This window comes from Rutidosis leptorrhynchoides, chromosome 3 (assembly GCF_046630445.1).
Source record: "Rutidosis leptorrhynchoides isolate AG116_Rl617_1_P2 chromosome 3, CSIRO_AGI_Rlap_v1, whole genome shotgun sequence".
NCBI lineage: Eukaryota > Viridiplantae > Streptophyta > Magnoliopsida > Asterales > Asteraceae > Rutidosis > Rutidosis leptorrhynchoides.
Window position 1 is genome coordinate 457,256,885 of NC_092335.1, and position 19,497 is coordinate 457,276,381.

The 19,497-nt window shown below is 33.6% G+C and overlaps 2 protein-coding genes across 2 annotated transcripts; one reads left to right on the forward strand and one right to left on the reverse strand.

Annotated features, from left to right (window-relative positions):
• Positions 1–1,899: 1,899 nt before the first annotated feature.
• LOC139898010 (amino acid permease 6-like) lies at positions 1,900–5,141 on the forward strand. The gene is made up of 7 exons (XM_071880719.1): positions 1,900–1,987; positions 2,114–2,347; positions 2,908–3,001; positions 3,154–3,368; positions 3,480–3,622; positions 3,692–3,919; positions 4,402–5,141. The coding sequence occupies exons 1-7, from the start codon at positions 1,900–1,902 to the stop codon at positions 4,810–4,812; spliced, it is 1,413 nt and encodes a 470-aa protein (XP_071736820.1). The 3' UTR covers positions 4,813–5,141.
• LOC139898011 (uncharacterized) lies at positions 4,894–7,486 on the reverse strand. The gene is made up of 4 exons (XM_071880720.1): positions 7,131–7,486; positions 6,094–6,317; positions 5,896–6,003; positions 4,894–5,198 (listed from the first exon to the last, which is right to left on the reverse strand). The coding sequence occupies exons 1-4, from the start codon at positions 7,312–7,314 to the stop codon at positions 5,076–5,078; spliced, it is 639 nt and encodes a 212-aa protein (XP_071736821.1). The 5' UTR covers positions 7,315–7,486; the 3' UTR covers positions 4,894–5,075.
• Between the last annotated feature and the right edge of the window lie 12,011 nt (positions 7,487–19,497).

Genomic DNA, 19,497 nt, shown 5'->3' on the forward strand with positions numbered 1-19,497 from the left:
TCGATTGTTGGAGTTAATAAGAATTGATTCAATCCTTACACCTCAAATATTTTTCATTACTTCATCAAAAAAAAAAAATAATAATAAAAAGAGATCCTTTTTGGAGACTTAAGTCTGCCAAGCGTGACATTGACTATATCTAAGTTAGAGGTGGCGGAAACAAAATCAACCGCCCCCTTAATAACAACGCATAATTTCACGAAATAAGTCTCTTTCGAAACCGAATTCACCATTTCATAGATTCGGGCACGACAACCACACTATCGTTAGGAACATCCAATGTTGAGATCTCAAGACCTCATTAACCAAGTCCAAATGTCTTTATAAGCACCAAGAACGAAAGATTGTGACTCACGAAGTGAACTAGGAACCCCATTATGAACCAGACCATTAACGAAACCAACAATATCCGTAACTAAAAGTTAAAAATTATAATGCAACCAAGCTAATAATAACGTATGAGACCTTAGTAAATAGGGATGACAATGACCATCCGATCAAGTGAATATCTATCCGATTCATGATGGATAAGGATAATCAAAATGGATACGGATACAAATATAGATAAACCTAAATGGAAATGGATATGGATATGGATAAACAATTTCATCCATGAATATATCCATTATCACACGAAATATATATATATATATATATATATATATATATATATATATATATATATATATATATATATATATATATATATATATATATATATATATATATATATATATGCATAAATATAGATATATGCAAACACTTGTAATATTAGAAATGCATTTACCATTACACATACATTTTGCTTGCAATAATATAATGAATTAACTATCATATATTACAATAAAACACGTATATCTAATTAAATAAATATATAAATTATTTACCAGTCGATTTAATAAATTGTGTTAAATCTTCGACAATACACGTTCTTGTAGATAGATTTTAATTATGTAGCATTATATATGTTTCTGTTATTTTACGTTTTTGTTTTTAATCACATATTAAGAGATGTTATAAACAACTTTTGAATATCCAACAGATATTCATTAACCCGCTTAAACCACTGAATATGAATATGGATGAATAAAAATTAAATGGATATGGATACGGCATCACTCGATCCATATTCGATTTATTGTTATTATTACTAGTAACATTGTTTACATATTAAAAATTTTAGAGCTTATGGAAAAATAAATTTTATAAGACTGCTTCCAACGGATAACCCACCTTGTTTCTAGCTCTCAAAGCTTGGTTAGGAGTGACTAGCCCTCATTTCGCCCTGATCCATCGCTCTATTTTATGTTCTTAAACAACACATATGAGGACGGATAATTATATACCTGCGTTTACATTAACTTGTAATATTTGTACCATATAATAAATTAATAATCTATTAATATAGTGTATCTCAATTTTTGTAAATAAATATGTTATAGTTGGGAGTGTTTAGTAATGAGTTAGTTCAGGTGAAAAATATTAATGTAACGCTGATGTAACAGTTATTTTTTATAAGAAATTATGTCATGTTATGAGTGACCTAAAAAGAAGCTAGTTGAAGTGATTTTCATAATTGAACTAGCAACCTATTAGAGATGAAATTACATAATTAACCCTTGTATCCTTAATTATTTTATTTATTTAAGCTTTAACTAATTTATGAAAGGCTAATGAAACACAACGATTTCTAATTTAAGCTTTGGCTACCGACCAATTTCCCCAACCACGCCTTTAGCATATTTGATTACATGAAATAATGGGACCCATATACCGAAGACTCTCAACACACTTTATGACACTATAAATAGAGACGGAGACTCCTCCCAAATGAGGGATCAATTTCATACAAAAACATAGCCCTTTCAACTCATTTTCGTTGCAAATCGGTTATAAAAAATGCAAAACGGTTCGAGTTTTTCGGGTGTCGAAAACGGGTACCTACATAGCGAGAAGTTTGATGATGACGGTAGAATAAAGCGAACTGGTAAGCCTATTTCAGCTTTCTTATGACACATTACTTGTCACTATGTCACACAAGTAGATTTTATTCTTTATTTATTTATTAGTATAGTATTTGTATGTAAATTAATTGAATTTTTGTTTGCTTTAGGTGATTGGCAAAGTGCAAGTGCACATATCATAACAGCAGTAATCGGGTCAGGAGTGTTGTCATTAGCATGGTGTTTTGCTCAGTTAGGATGGATTGCAGGCACCATCACTCTCGTCTTGTTTTCGGTCATTACTATGTTTAACTCCATCTTGCTGACCGACTGTTACCGGTCACCTGATCCTATTACCGGTAACAGAAACTACACTTACATGGATGCTGTAAAATCCAACCTTGGTAAACTAAATCTCCCTTCTTCTTTTTTTACTTTTTATTTATTTACTTAGACAAAAGTAAATTTCTTAACAGGATAGAGGTTTCAAGTATCTTGAGGTTTGAAAATGGTCAAAACCGGTCATAGATAACTCTCTTAGACTAGTAAATTACTAACTTAAAAGCTAGTAAAAGTAAACATGTTTACATAAGGGGAGACTTTTTCATTTATTAGTTATGGATAAGCGTAAAGTGTAGTGTAATTTATAAATTAATTACGTTGCAACCAATTTTGGGTAAGCATGTAGTACATTACAAAAAGATAAGAATTCTAGTATTACACCGTTCCAACTGATTGTCGGTTTAAGTTGTTCCAAAGATATATAAATACATTAAATGCATATAATTTGAATTGAAGATAAGTATAAAACATAATAATATAGAAAAATACATATATCATATTCTATAAAATAATTTTATTATATGTCATTTTTTTTAGACTATATTTGTAAATACAAATGCATTTAAAGTACGTAATTTTTTAAATAATTTTGATTGCTTGTGTTTGTGTATGTTACATGAAGGAACACTTCAACACAAGCTTTGTGGTATAGCTCAATATGGCGTTCTAACCGGAATAACCATCGGATACACCACCACCACCGCCATCAGCATGGCGTAAGTTCATAACAATTTCGATTTGTTCCTTTCATTTATGGACACGAATTTACTGCCATCAGCATGGCGTAAGTTCGTAACAATTTCGATTTGTTCCTTTCATTTATCGACACAAATTTAATATGTTCTTCTAATTCATTTCCATTCATTAGTGCCATCAATAAATCAAACTGTTTCCATAAACATGGACATGAAGCTGATTGTCGTGTGCGCAACAACTCGTTTATGGTGATATTCGCAGTCATTCAAATCATTCTAAGCCAAGTTCCCAACTTCCATAAACTGTCACCGCTATCAGTCGTTGCTGCTATTATGTCCTTCACTTGTTCGTTAATTGGAATTGGTCTCTCAATCGCTAAAATCGCAGGTCAGTAAAGAGTCATTTGTACTTTATCTATAAAACATTCGATCTTTATAAGAAGTTTTAAGATTCTTTTGTGTGTGTGTGTGTGTGTGTGTGTGTGTGTGTGTTCTGCAGGTGAAGGAATTGGGAAGACAACTCTAACAGGAATACCAGTTAGTAAAGATTTTTCAGGGACAGAGAAAATGTGGAAAACTTTTTCAGCTCTCGGAGATATTGCGTTCGCCTATTCGTTTTGTTTTGTTCTCATTGAAATTCAGGCAAGTTGTTTATGATAAAAATATAGCTATTTGAATAGTTCTAAGGGTACCTTAATTAATAAAATGTAGGATACTTTGAAATCAAGTCCACCAGAAAACAAACAAATGAAGAAGGCTACAGCTACAGGAATCATGGCATCAACTGTATTCTATCTACTGTGTGGGGTCCTCGGATATGCAGCATTCGGGAACGATGCACCAGGAAACTTCTTGACAGGGTTCGGGTTTTACGACCCATTTTGGTTGATTGATTTCGCTAATATTTGCATTGTGATTCATCTTCTTGGTGCTTATCAGGTAAAAAGTCATATCGTAAAAAGTCATATCATATCAGGCATTGTTGTAAAAGTCGTCGAGTCGGCAGACGCGTCGGTTTAAGGACTAGCCCGCCCCGACTCGCTTAAAAACGCCTTAAAATTCGGTCCACTCTAAAAAGTCGGGTCAACGCCTGGCTTGACTCGGGTACGAGTCGGTCAAAGTCAAAGTTAAGTAAAAAAATTTATATCTTTTAAAAGTAGATATTTGATATATTTTTGTAACATATATGGGTGTGTGTAATTTATTTATTACTATAAGGCAACGTTGAGAAGTCAGCGTTGGTCAACGCATGACTCGTCCCCGACTCGACCGCCATGTCCCTCCAAGGTCCCGACCCACTCGCCTCCGACTCGTGACTTTTATAATCTTGATATTGGGTCATGAAGTCCAACCCTTCAGTGATAACATTATTGTCACAAATTGCAACTAACCTAGGGGTTGTTCTGTTATGAATTACACAGGTTTTGGCACAACCGTTTTTTGGGTTCGTCGAGACTTGGAGCAGAAAGAAATGGCCACAAAACAAACTTGTCACAAAAGAGTTCTCGTTATGTGGATTCGACATCAACGTGTTCAGATTTATTTGGAGGACAAGCTACGTGATATTGACGACAATAATAGCAATGATATTCCCGTTCTTTAACGAGTTTGTAGGCTTACTTGGTGCGGGCACATTTTGGCCATTATCTGTTTATTTCCCAATAGAGATGTACATCTCACAAGCAAAGATCCGAAAATACTCTTTCACTTGGATTTGGATGCAAATACTGAGTCTAGCATGCTTGACTGTATCACTAGTAGCTGCAGTTGGGTCGACCCGCGGGCTCATCACTTCAGTCCAATCATTCAAACCGTTTCAGTCCGTATCCTAAACAACCCAAATGGGCTGTTTGGGTTGGGTTTTATGTATACTAGTGTAGACTTTAATCAGGAAAAGGGGAGTTTAACAAAAGTTACTAAAGGTGACTTTCATTGTACAAGTAGGAATTTGTATTTACAAGTGTCTGAATGAAAGAAATTCGATATAACGAGAGTTCTTGGTTACATTTACAGAACATTTGGTAGAACGATAATGACGAAAAGTCTAGCTATTGATGTTTTAAAGATGTATATGAAATATGTATGACTTGTACCATTAATTCAGTCTTGGTGCTGTTTCTGAGATCCGTTGGTCTTCAAGAAGTGCGTATGGATCGACATACTGGGGTAGGTGTACTTGTCTTGTGGTAGCATCATGTACAAATTTTGGTCCAAAATACTGCAAATGGAGACATGTTGTAAATGGTAACAGATTTCAAAATAACTTGTAAAGAAAAAAAAAATCAATTATAAAACTCTTTCTATTTCTAGTTTCTATTACTAATTATAGTCCATGTGAACTTTAAACTTAAACTCTAAAAATATGAATACTTACTAGAAAGCGGTAGACGTGACAAAGATGACTACTGCTCTCATCAGTTAGTAACATTGATTTGGGTCAATAAGATTCTTTTAGTTTTTTTTTTTTTTTTTTTTTTATAAAGAAAATTTATATATTTGACTAATCTTCCACCAAACACTAGATATAAATATAAATATGGATGAAAGGGCAGTTGATACCATCAATATATATGAATAATGAACTCCACAAGTAGAAAGTGTGAAGCATCAAATGACTCCCAAAGTGGAAAAAAGTGCTAATCCTATTACTTGTTTTATTCATTAATAATTAAAGATTAAAGTCCTAACGATTAGATATCCAAACTAATATCATTTCAAAATCTACCTTCATCTCATTCTCTACATCATTAGACCGTCTATACAAAAAAATTCAGAAGCATATCATAATAAAGCACTTGCACAATCACAAAATTTAGCATTACTAGATACTATATTCATCGCATATCAATTGAATATTCAAAACAAAACTCAAAAATACAATACTTGTAAAAAGTATACAGATCAGGAAAGCTTACAAGGTAAACAGCAGAAAATGATGCAACTGTTACAAGTATCAACGGCCAAAATGCCAAGAAGTATGTTCCTCCGAGGGTTAGCAAGACTTTAGCACGTGGAATCAAACCCTGGCATATGTATCACAAATGTAAGTATCATATTCTGATATTCATATATGATCGAATTAGCAAATGCCACAAAGGTAAGAACTTTTCAACCTCGAGACCTTCACTGTTTAAAGCCATAGACTGCTCCCTTTGATTAGTTAGGCTTTTCTCATAATCAGTTGATACAGCATTTCTATTTGTATAACCTCCATCTTCTTCCTTGTACGTAATGTTATCGTCTTTTGACGTGCTCCAACTTTCCTCTAATAATGAAGTGGGGGTCATGCCACGCCTCTTTAGTTCTTTCATGAACAAAGACTCTGTAGGTTCCTCACCTGTAAACAGACGAATTCATCAGAAAACCAACTTGGATTCATAAAAACACCTAACGGAAACGCAATCATTACAACCATAATGGGTCACAACTCCGGGATGTAAATTGTAAAAGGGGGACAGGTAAGTTTTGATACTGTGAAAACAGATCCACATTATCATTGAAATTCTAGGGTATACAAACAAGCTGCTTTCAATTTTCCCCTCGTGTCTATAGCTAATTTTAGTATATACCTTAGATATATAGATATAGATAATATATAGTATACATATAACCATAACCACTATGCATTAAATAAAATAGTAGTGTGGCCCTATCTGTACTTTCAATTTTAAGATCTTATAAAATATGTTACTCCATAACATTTCGATTTTAAAATCCAAACTCTTACGGCACGTTTGAACATGTTTTACAAACTCGTAAAGGCGAAAACAAGAGGGAGCAGACAGATTTAAATCTATATTTCAATTAAGACACCAACAACGCTTAATATGACCTACTGAAATGTATATAAATCAACTTTAATACAAAGTTAGTTCATCAGCATGCAGACTGCATTGGGCACTCAATTAATTTAACCTCACATTTTTCATTCATTTGTCAAGCTGAATCCACTGCTTCTACTGTCATTAATAAACAAATAATATCATAAATTACTACTTTCATGATTATGTTTCTTATCATTCAAGCACAAAAAACTCGTTACATGATACAAAAAACAACACAATTACACACTAAAGCAAAATTAATTACAATAATTACACCTCATAATCTAATAATTCAGTTATTATATCGAGATAGCGTAAATATATACCTTTGCTTTCATTATCATCCGTATCCCGAGCTTTACACGAAACGATAAACCGTTTGTTAATCGATAATTTTGACCTGAATTTGAGAATTCGTCTGTTATCGTAGCAAATTAACCGTTGATTCGAATATGATTGTGAAGCTGTAAAAGGATATAACCCGGATTTCAGTATCGGAATTGAAGCCATGTATGTATCTAGGGTTTGAAAATGAGATAATTTCGATTTAATTGATTAAATGTTTGAATTGTAGAGAGAGAAGGAAGTAAGTGGCAGTGAAGCAATGTCGTGAGTCGTAACAGAGGGTGTGGCGTATGTTAGGATAATTTGGTTAGTTGAGTGCTCTTTTACGCCGTTTGCGTTGGATGTATTATGTGGTTCACGTTTTAGTGACACCGACCCATGTTTATATACTCATGGTTGCAAACCACGGCCATTGTACGGTTACAACGGCCGTTTGGGCGTTTTGATAATTAGTATGTTTTGATCTAGTGTCGGCATCTAATAAATCAGTCAATGATCAAAATTCAGGTCAAATGCAGGAAATGTAGGCTAAACGTCGGTCAAAAGTTTAAAATTCGGTTAAAGTCGGTCAAATCAATTAAAACTTACGTAGTTCAGTGTTTTACTCCGTGTATTATATTAGTGGTAATAATAATTATATATTTATTTGTACAAACTGGTCAACGAAAGTTTTTTTTTTATCTTTAAAGTACATGTGTATATAAATATATTTATATATTTAAAAGTTAAAGTTAGTCAACGTCTATCTCGATCATTTAAGGTCTCGACTCCATTTCACGCTTTTTTTCAACCTTGTATATACCCTAGAGCTTACGATATCTATTTTTTTTTTTTTTAAATCTTCAAAAATAATAATAGGATAAGTTGATTAAAGCGTTCGAAAAAATAACAGGATAACACAATTAGACCACTGATAATGCAGTGTGCTTGGCCCTATCTTGCACTGAACACACCTCCAACACGTCAGAGTACGGCGTGTTGGGAGGTAAGATATGAGGCGTGCTTGAACCTGGCGCGGGACTATAGTTTAGCGTGTTTAACACGTGGTGACCAATTATTAGGCCAAATTCAAAATATGACCATTTATAAAGGGAAGAAAAATAAATAAATGTTGCATGCTCCAACAGATAAAATTTTAAAATTTTTATTTACTAATTATAAATATATTCAATAGAAAGTATAATTTTACTATTCCTAATATTATTTTATTATCAAAATTCATTTTTCTAAAATAACCCCCAACTTTGATCGAAATACAAATCGGCCCCCGAAACTATGAATTCACTATTCCCAACATTATTATATTACCAACATCCACTTTTTCAAAATAACACCCCAACGTCGCGAGTTAAATTTTTCCAACAATACCGTTGAACTCGAAATAATTTTACGAAAACAACGCAACTAACTACTCATAAAACGGATGCCTTTTAAATAACGCTAAATGGTTTGAGCCACCTTCCATACACATTGTTTTTTTTTTCAAACACTTGATTTTCCATTAGGGCTTGCTATGGAGTTCCGCTGCAAAGCGCGGGCTCCTTAACTTTTAATAATAATAATAATAATAATAATAATAATAATAATAATAATAATAATAATAATAATAATAATAAAAATAAAATAACAACTTCAATCTTTATCTGCATATATACATAACATCTTCACCATTTAAACATACACCATCACTATCTTGCGTCCTTTTTTACAACTTCTCAAATCAAATCACAATGGCTAACCAAAATCAAAATTCCAACGAGTGGTCATGCTATGTGAATTATTTGGGTAACAAACCGACTACTCCTAGATCGTCATCTTTAACCCTAAGTCGACATCCACTTGATTTTGCTGCTTTTGTCAAAACCCGGTTGATATGAGCTCACAACAACTTCAACAACAAATCAACTGTAACGACCCAACCCTCGTTATACCAAAAACACGCTTTAAAAAAAAAATTTGTGAGACTGTACATCTGGACGGCGTCCAGTTATCTGGACGGCGTCCAGTTATCTGGACGGCGTCCAGTACTGAAGTCCAGGACGGCGTTCAACCATTTGGGACGACGTCAAAATGAACTGCAGAATTCTGATCAAAGGGTCCAACTTACGGGAGCGGAAAACCCACTTCCCGACACTTTTAAACGAAACGCTTTTCACAACATGTTAATATAAGTAAAACTAAGAGATTTCCACCATAAGATCGAGTTTTACAACATCGGACCCACATCGGCCGTTTTACGAATTTCGTTCAAAAATACAAGTTTCGACCATAAGAGTTTAATTTCCAAACGACACCTAGAGCATGGTGTTTGGGGTTAAACTACCCACAACTTGGTCGAACTTCCAAAAGCTAAACCCCCGAGAGCCACTACTAATCCAAACGGATACCTTTGCCTTTATCCAAGCCCGAACCTAAAAAGGTAAACAACGAGAGGGTAAGCAATGCTTAGTGAGTGCAACAATTATACATACACATATATAACCCATCTATTTGCAAACGCACCCAACAAAATACCTCATACGAATTTATAACTCAAATAGCATGCCATTAGTACTCATAATGCTAACAACTCGTACACTATCACAACACCTCATTAGCATATACTCAACACAATATATATATATATATATATATATATATATATATATATATATATATATATATATATATATATATATATATATATATATATATATATATATATATATATAGCATGCTAACAATAATTAACAAACACAATATGGTTAACCATAACGCTATGGTGCTACCGACTCGTGGTTCACACCATACGTAATGCTATGACGCTACCGGCTCTTTGGTTCACGCCACTTCGCATTTGAGTCATACTCCTTTATAGTGCTACCGGCTCGTGGTTCACACTTTGGCGCTACCGGCTCGTGGTTCATGCCTCATTTTATAGTGCTACCGGCTCGTGGTTCACACTTGATGCTACCGGCTCGTGGTTCACATCATGATTTTATAGTGCTACCGGCTCGTGGTTCACACTTGATGCTACCGGCTCGTGGTTCACATCATGATTTTATAGTGCTACCGGCTCGTGGTTCACACTTGATGCTACCGGCTCGTGGTTCACATCATGATACTCGTCACATACATGCTATGGTACTACCGGCTCGTTGGTTCATACCTTAACATTCACAAATAAATACGTCACATACATATACACATAATTATTCCACTCACCTTAACGCCTTTGGTGAGATAATCAAGCTCGCAACCTTCAACGCGACGTACCTATTACATTATGCATATAATCAATCATACAATCAAGTTGGTCAACCAACTCACTCACCATTCTAGTGTCATTTTGACCCATAGTGAAATTTCGACCCATTTGGACCTTTAACCCTAATCATTAGGTCATCTTCGCCAAACCCTAACACTAGCCAAATTTTGGTCTTAATTCACTTATTAACACAAGGTTATCGCATTTTCACACTCATTAAACAACTTAGGTCATCAAAGGCTCATTTGACCCGTTTCAAGGTTAACACACCCATTTGGGTCACCAACATACCCAAATAACACCCACTTACTTAATATCAAGGTGTGCTAGTGATGTTATGCGAGGTGTATACGAAATAGTTATATTATTATTGCAAAATACTATTAAATACGATACAATTTTACACAAGTTATTTATTTATTTATAGAGTGGATATACCTAAACCTTGCTACAACACTTATAGGCAGTGTACCTAATCGTACAGTAGTGTAGTTTTTAGTAAGTCCGGTTCGTTCCGCAGGGAGCTAGCCAAGTTTAACGCTATATTTTTAAAAACTATATTTGTATATATATAAGTAGTATTATTATTATTATAAAAAGGGGGTTTTACCGTTTAATGACCGGTTTGTCGATTTTATGTCTTAAGTCGCAATTAAAACCTAATGTAAAATATTAAAAATAAATATAACTTAATTTAAAGCGTAAAGTAAATGACGATAATAAAAGTGCGATAATTAAAAGTACGATAATTAAAATGACGATAAATAAAATTGCGATAATTAAAAGTATGATAATTAAAAGTGCGATAAGATATAAAATAAAGGAATTATGCTTATTTAAACTTCCGTAATCATGATGTTCGACGTGTTGATTTTAGTTTATTACCATGGGTTAATTGTCATTTGTCCTGGATTATTCGATATGTCCATACGATTTTGTCCATAATAGTCCATCAGTCATAAATATAAAGTGCGAGTGTCATCGTCAAGTTATCCTTATATCCGAAGTCAAATATTCTAACTAATTGGGGACTTAAACTGTAACAAGGTCTTAATACTTTGTTTAATGAATACACCAGGTTATCGACTGCGTGTAATCCATGGTTTTACTACTTTGTTAACAGTTACACTAATTACCCTTGAATGTAATCCACCCCTGTTTTAATAAGTCCATTGACTATTAATCCATCCCCGTGTCCGGTCAAATGAACGATTATTAGTACTTATAAATATCCCGCCCACCGTACCTGATTAAGCGTATGTAGTTATATATAGATACGTCAAATTGTAACATTTATATTAAATTAACGAGGTATCGTTTAGTTAATATAAAACCCATTAATAGTCCATAGTCTAATTTCCACAAGTGTCGTTCTTTTGTCCAAACTCCAATTATGGTACAAAGCCCAATAACCCCGTCTTTAATATTTAGCCCAACATCACGATTACTTCGATTTAAATAAGCATAATAATAACTTAGCTGCGAGACATTAATTTAAAAAAGTTGAACATAACTTACAATGAGTATTAATCGCGTAGTGTTACACGGACAGAATTTCGACTTACAAACTTACAACATTCGCTACCATAATCTTATTATTATTAATCTTAAATTAAAATTAAAATTATAAAATAAATATAAATATATATCAGAGAGTGAGAGAGATTGAATTATATTGTAAAAATTCGTCGACCAAACGCTTCAATTTATAGGACCTGACATGCTACAGTGTGCCATGCGATCGCATGGGATTTAGACAGGATAGCCATGTGATTGCATGGCAGCCATTTCCTGGTCACATTGCTTTTTTAAACGTGGGCTGCTCGTATTTATTTAATATATAATATAATATATATAATTATATATAATTATATATATATTATATTATATTCTTGTGCATCGTTGACTTCTAATTTTAGGTCCGTTGCGTCGCGCGTTGATAGTTGGTTCATGTCCCGGTTCCGGATTTTCGAACGTCCTTGCGTACAATTTAATATCTTGTACTTTGCGTTTTGCGGCTCGTACTCTTGTAATTTTTAGACGTTTCTTATCAATAAATTGAACCACTTGGATTGTACTTTGTACTTTTTAGCTTTTTAGTCGTTTGTGTCTTCAAATCATCGAATCTGTCTTTTGTCTTCACCTTTTATTATTTAAATGAATATCACTTGTAAATAGAACAATTGCAACTAAAAGCTTGTCTTTCTTGAAGGATAATGCTATGAAATATATGTTCGTTTTTAGCATTATCAAATATTTCCACACTTGAGCGTTGCTTGTCCTCAAGCAATATAGAACTTGAATATAACTTTACTATAATCACTTCTTTATTCTTCACACTTTGTACATCAGTGATTTTAATACGGCGGTATGAACAATGATAGTAACGATGTGGTTTACAGTCCCACATGACTATGAAAATTTAGATCCTTTATGGAAATTGGATCTTTATGAAAATATTTGATCTTTTGAAAATTCAATCTAGCTTTTACCCTAGATAAGTTTTCCGGAATAACCCTTCATCGGTGTTTGCAAAATGTTTGTGGGTTTTATGGGTTTCAGATTTGAAAATTTTAGCTCAAAACTTATGGTTTTGTGTCACCCACTTGCTAACCTTGTATTGGGAAAGCAACACGTCCAGTTAATTACTCCGTATAATACCTTTCGGTAAACTACCGTCCGGTTGTAAAGGAAAGCGTTGAACAAGCAACTGTTAAGGCAATGTCCCGTGACATGCTTTTGATTACGGTCTATATCGTGTCGGATGCAATTACTATCCTTTGTAGGAGCAATAGTAAAGATCACCCTATAGTTTTTCGGTCTGGCACAAGGTCCTGTCTTCGACCATGTTATGCAACCACCATTCTTACGGTTGACACCCGATTTGGTTCAGGTGACCTAATGAATTCTGGTGAATTCTTAGGATTTTACGTTCAATGGTAATGAACGCATTAAAAATGGGTTTCCAGAAAACAAATCGGTTTGTAATTTGATCAAAATATTTTCTCGTTCAAGCTCGAGTTTAGATATCATCGAATTCCATGAGTTTCTAATTCTCAATCTTTAAAAGTCAATCTCAAGGATTGAGTAATATCAGTCTTAAAAGCTGATTTTTGATCTTTAAGGAGATTATCCTTTCTGGGGATCTGATTCATTAGTCTTATAAGCTAATTTTCAGGATGCCCCCCATTGTACGAGACAGATCCTCTCATGGTTAGGATAAGTCTGACCACTTGGCGACCCTGTTTGATGCTGAGGTCTGTGGATTTTCAGCTGATTTTCGAGAAAACTTTTCAAGGTTTTTCGTAGACTCTACAACTGGTCTGGACGACAACTTCCTGACCTAAATCAAGAAGCGCGTGTCTTTTTCTCGAAAGACTTTACTTCCTTTTAAATTCCATTTATATTACAATAAACTGGGTAAAACTCATTAATATTGTCCAAAACAAAAGTATTTTCAATTATTTGTACAAAATATGTGATATATGTTTTAAATAACTTGGTAAATTTTTCCCACACTTGACTTTTATTTTTCTTTCTTTGCCTTTTTATTTTTCTCTATTCCATTTTAAGTGAATTCTAACATTTTGGGTTGTTTCTCAATTTATATCCTTTCCCAGGTAACAATAATTTCGATGTTAACACCTAGTTTTACCGTTCATAAATATGTATAAACATGATTTTGAATTCATTTATTTGAAAAAATTTTAAAAATTTTACTAGAAGTGGGTAGTCAGTATATAAGACTAGGGCTGTTCTTTATTATCAGAGAGCACTACATTCTAATACAACTACTGTGTTACTAGTATTTTTAATGGTAACCAGGTGTTTAAATTAAAATTTTAAAAATCCAAAAGAATTTAACCCCTTCCCACACTTAAGATCTTGCAATGCCCTCATTTGCAAGAAATCAGTAACAATTTAAATTATTGAGGGTGATTAGCGTAAAAAAATGATTAAATTTTACCAAAGTTTCCAAACATATTATTGTTTGTGTTGAATGATAAATGGTGCACATCATTTGTTCATTCCCTCTGTTGTTACATAACACTTGTTTTTCGTTTTGTCGTCAAAATTAATAGCTTTTGCTGAACTTAATGCCAGTCTTTGAAAATACGCTGTTTTACCCTGTTGTGTTCATGAGATAAAATACATACAATACAAATATAAACATGCATGGTAATTTGAAATGGGACTTAATATCCCACTTTCAAATTACAAAAATGAAATATTAGTACAAAATAATAAAAATATTAAACATTACATTAAAGTATCAAAATGTTAAATGTTTAGCATAAATAGAAAAAAATAATAAAAGAGAAGACATCACCAATGGAACACTATTGATTTGGATAGGGGTTCCAGTTCATATCATCGTTTGAGTTCCATGGTTGGTGATAGGTGTTCTGGTATGCTTGATTGGGGTCGTACAGGTCATAGGGTGGTCGCATGTCGGGCTGATGCGGTGGATAGTAAGCAGGCTGAGTCGGGATGTAGTTATTTGGTACCTGGTATGATAGCTGGCTCATGATTTGGTGATGATGAACTTGCCAGCTATCGTGTTGGCGTCGCCTGGAAGTCTCATACTCATTCGCGACTTGCCACTGCTCATACCGACGATGCCTATCCTCATTAGTCATTTCTACCTCATCTATACGCTGGAAAACGTCAGTAGCACTATCCCTAATGACATCCCTAATGTCATCCGCTTCCTTCATCTCCTCATCCGAACCCCTCTCTACCTGTGGATGGCGGCCCTGATATTGTACTGCCTGATTACATCTCCTAGTCAATACCTTTGCACCTTGATAGACTTGCAAACCTAAAGTCTCGTCCTGTTCCCTACATACCATCATCGGACCCCCTTGATCCCTATCTACACCTAAATACTCTCCAATGAGAGTAACAAAAATACCTCCTCCTATTATTCCCCCTTCCTGTATTCCTTCCACCATTTTGGACAGATAAAAACCAACAAAGTAGGGGATATTAACAAAGCTTCTAGTGTTTCGAATGCACTTAAGGTAAAATTAATCGTGTAAGGTCATTTTCTCCTTATTGTTACCTCTTTGTGTAATCGAGTTTGCTAAGAATCTATGTATTATACGAAGCTCGGCTTTATTAATATCTAAATAGGAGTGTCTTCCTCCCCGCGTAAACACATTAAAATTTGACATACGCCTCCAGATGGCGTTAGCGTCAAAATTTCTATCTACCCGCTCACCATGATAAATCAAATTTGTACAATCAGGTGATAGTAATTCAGTGGGAGTGTAAATCTGTAAAGCCCTAGCCATGTCCAGCATGGACATCCTGTACATTCTACGGCCAAGTAAAAATCTAAGAAAACTCTTATCGTCTAACCTATCTACATCCTTATTAAAAGCTATAGTACTCATTAGCTCAACACACCACTCTTTATATACAGGCCTACGAGTGGTAAATAAACGTTCCCAATCAGTAAAAGAAGAGCTGCCATACTTTTGGATTAGATGCTGCCTAACTGGATTAGCTAGGTGGACCCTTTCCAAAGGCTCCCAATCTATTACCCTTGGTACTTCTACATTTTTGGTCCAAAGCTTAAATTTGTTACTTTGGTACGTCGGGTAATCTCTCCAACTTCTATCAATCCTTAAATTGGGATGCAACTGTTCTTCATGAATTGTTGGGTGTTCTATTATATGATGAACGGGAAATACTACGTAGGCAATAAAAAATTGTGGATTCGGCTCATAGTATGGCATGTGTTGATCATAATGTTGTTGTTGTTGTTCAGGTTGGTGTTCCGGTTCGTGATATTGCATCTCTGGCTGTGGTTCCGGATCAGGTTGCCTAGACGATGATGCACCGTCCGTATCTGTATTTCTCTGCAAAACACATTAAACACAAAATTTGTGCATCCAAATATGCATTAGTGTTAGCAAAATAACAAATTAAAACAATTACAATAACATGTTTAATCCATATTAAACTTATACTCATTTTCACATTTTTATCAATTCTACACTTTTTTAAATAAACATATATGAAAATGTTTACAAAGTTCATAAGCATTCAACTCAAATAACATGTTAAAATAACCATTACTAGCAATTAAATAAGTTTCAAATGGCATTTACATCAGTTTAATCAAGTTCATGAATTTTAGACTTAAAAAGTCTACTTTAATTCTCAAAAATCATGTTTAGGATCAATGTTTTGATCATTTAGCAACCTAAACATGTTACACTACTTAATTTAGCAATAATTCATGACAAAAATCGGCCATAACCTGTTTATATCAAAAAACCCCAAATTGCTCAAGAACACAAACCCTAGATTTCTAAAAATTTTGAAGTTTAAGGCTTCAAATCATGACAAATAGCATTATTCTAGGTTATACATGCATAATATACTAACAATTTAACTCTAATTACACTATAAATTAACAAAATCAAATTAGGTAAAAATTAGCTCAAGAACACTAAAATTCAAATTTAAAGAGTTTTAGGGGTGAAATCTTTACCTTCCTGCTTCCCCATCTGAGAAAAGACATGTTTGTAGCGGATTATTGTGACGAATTTCGTTGATTTTGGTGAAAAATTGGTGATTTTAGGGGTGTTTGTGTGTATGTGTTCGTGGATGTGTGTGTGTTAAATGGGAACAGAGAGCAGCTCGCTGGAACTTTTGTTCCTGACCAGCATCTGGCCACCATGCGATCGCATGGCTTACCAGTGCAAACCCCATGCGATCGCATGGGGTGTAAATTTTTTTTTTTATAAAATCATTTACTTATGAAACAATTAATTAATTTTAAAAATTTGTTTTCTTTTAGAATGAGGGCGTTTCGGATCGTTGTCCTAGTTCGTCCCTCGACAAAATTTTAAAATTTGTCATTTTAAAGCGATTGTTTTAAAAGCAAAGATTTTTGGGTTTTTTTAAATGTTTTTGGCATACTTTAAATCAATAAGATTAAAAATAATGATAATAAAATTTCTCGTCCCGCCCTCGGGTAAAGCAATTTCGGTTCAACGACCTAGTCTTCAACTCACGACGAATTTTAAATATCAAATTTTTATCTTAATGAAATAAAGTAAATTTTTGTTTTTAAATTCACACCAAACTTAAATTTAAAATGCATAAAATTAAAAATTCATATTAATATTATTAATATTTTTATACATTAATTTTACAAATTATAGAGAAAATATTAATTTTTAAAATATTTAAAAACTTAAATATATTGATTTAAAAAGATTTACAATATTAATTTAATATTTATATATTAATTTTAAAAACAAGGTAAAAATAAAATTAAAAATCTTTTTGGTCTTTTATCCCACTTTAATCAATCAAATATTATCAAAAATATACGCCCCTCTTTTGGGTAAAGTAATTTCGGCTATATTACCTAGTTTTACTCCTGACGAATTTTTGAAATATTTTGGATTGATTGATTAAAGATATTTATACCTTAAGAATAAACGGTAAATTTCGCAGTGATGTAATAAATTTTTGTATGATATCAATAATTTCGGTTTCGCATACCTAATTTTATTGAATATCAATTTAATACTTTATAGCAAACGATTCAGCGTTTATTATCAAAAGGTTAAAAGCAATAAAATAAAATAAAAACTGTACATACTTACCTGTGAGATAGAATTCTCAGAGACCTGCTTTAGTCGACTCATAGGAGAGTCGTGTGATTTGGTTTTCCATAGGTACATAAGTGTAACCTCGATTCTTCAATAACTTTTCATCTAAACATATGAACGGTCCTTCTCTGCATAGAGTAACAAATTCAGTATTTGAATATGTTTGATTGTTCGAACATTTACCTTCGTGTGACCATTTTCCGCATTTATGACATCTTTCAAGGTGTCGTGCTCTTCTTTTTATTGCGGATTTTGATTTTCCTTTACCAAAATGTGTCTTATGATGATTCTTCCTGAGTTCTTTCCTTACTTCGTCCATTTTGCCTCTTATGAATGATACCAGTTCACTCGGTAAGATGTTATTATTACATTTAGTAATCATAGCGTGTAGTAGTAGACCATGGTTCAGATCAAAGGAATTCTTCATCTCGTAAAACCTAAAAGAAATAAAAATTCAGAATGGAGGGATAAGACTAGTTCTTTAGGGTTTGCTAGGGAAAGACCATTCGGATTCCATTCTCGGAAACTACACAAGAACAGAATATCTAACTCTAACAGAAATACATATTACCCTTAAAAGATTCGAATCTCCCTACACTTAGTTAGCTGTGGCGTTGAAATTGTGATTAACTTCGTTTTCAATTTCCATTGGACCATGTATGTAATGTTTAACTCTGTGACCATTAACTTTAAATTCAATCTCATTTGAATTTATCAACTCTATTGTTCCATATGGGAAAACTCTTTTGACTATGAATGGTCCAGACCATCTTGATTTTAATTTTTCAGGAAATAGCTTGAATCGTGAATTGAAAAAAAGAACTCTGTCTCCTTCTTTAAATTCTTTTGAACTTCTGATTCTTTTATCATGCCATTTCTTTGTTCTTTCTTTATAGATTAACGAATTTTCATATGCTTCATGTCTTAATTCTTCTAATTCGTTTAGTTGACTTAATCTTAGACGTCCGGCTTCATGTAAATCAAGATTACATGTCTTCAAAGCCCAAAATGCTTTGTGCTCAATTTCTACTGGAAGGTGACATGCTTTTCCGTAAACGAGTTTAAAAGGTGTAGTGCCAATTGGAGTTTTGTAGGCTGTTCTAAAAGCCCAGAGTGCATCCTCCAATTTCATGGACCATTCTTTCGGATTTGATCCTACGGTTTTCTCTAGAATACGTTTTAAAGCTCGGTTAGTATTTTCAACTTGTCCACTTGTTTGTGGATTATAAGCGGTTGAGATTTTATGAGTTACTCCATATCTTTTGAGAACTTTCTCAAGTTGATTATTACAAAAATGAGTACCCCGATCACTTATTAAAGCTTTCGGTGTTCCGAACCTAGCAAAAAGATGTTTTAAGAAGTTGACTACAACTCGTGCATCATTAGTTGGGAGAGCTTGTGCTTCCGCCCATTTAGATACATAATCAATGGCAACAAGAATGTAGAGATTATTATGAGATTTTG

Coding starts and splice junctions, on each gene's coding strand:
- LOC139898011 (XM_071880720.1), bottom strand. CDS start 7,314: ATGGCTTCAATTCCGATACTGAAATCCGGGTTATATCCTTTTACAGCT. Junction 6,004..6,093: donor TAAACAGTGAAGGTCTCGAG/GTTGAAAAGTTC, acceptor TACATATGCCAG/GGTTTGATTCCACGTGCTAA. Junction 5,199..5,895: donor CATTTTCTGCTGTTTACCTT/GTAAGCTTTCCT, acceptor CTCCATTTGCAG/TATTTTGGACCAAAATTTGT.
- LOC139898010 (XM_071880719.1), top strand. CDS start 1,900: ATGCAAAACGGTTCGAGTTTTTCGGGTGTCGAAAACGGGTACCTACAT. Junction 2,348..2,907: donor TGCTGTAAAATCCAACCTTG/GTAAACTAAATC, acceptor TGTTACATGAAG/GAACACTTCAACACAAGCTT. Junction 3,002..3,153: donor ACCACCGCCATCAGCATGGC/GTAAGTTCATAA, acceptor TCCATTCATTAG/TGCCATCAATAAATCAAACT.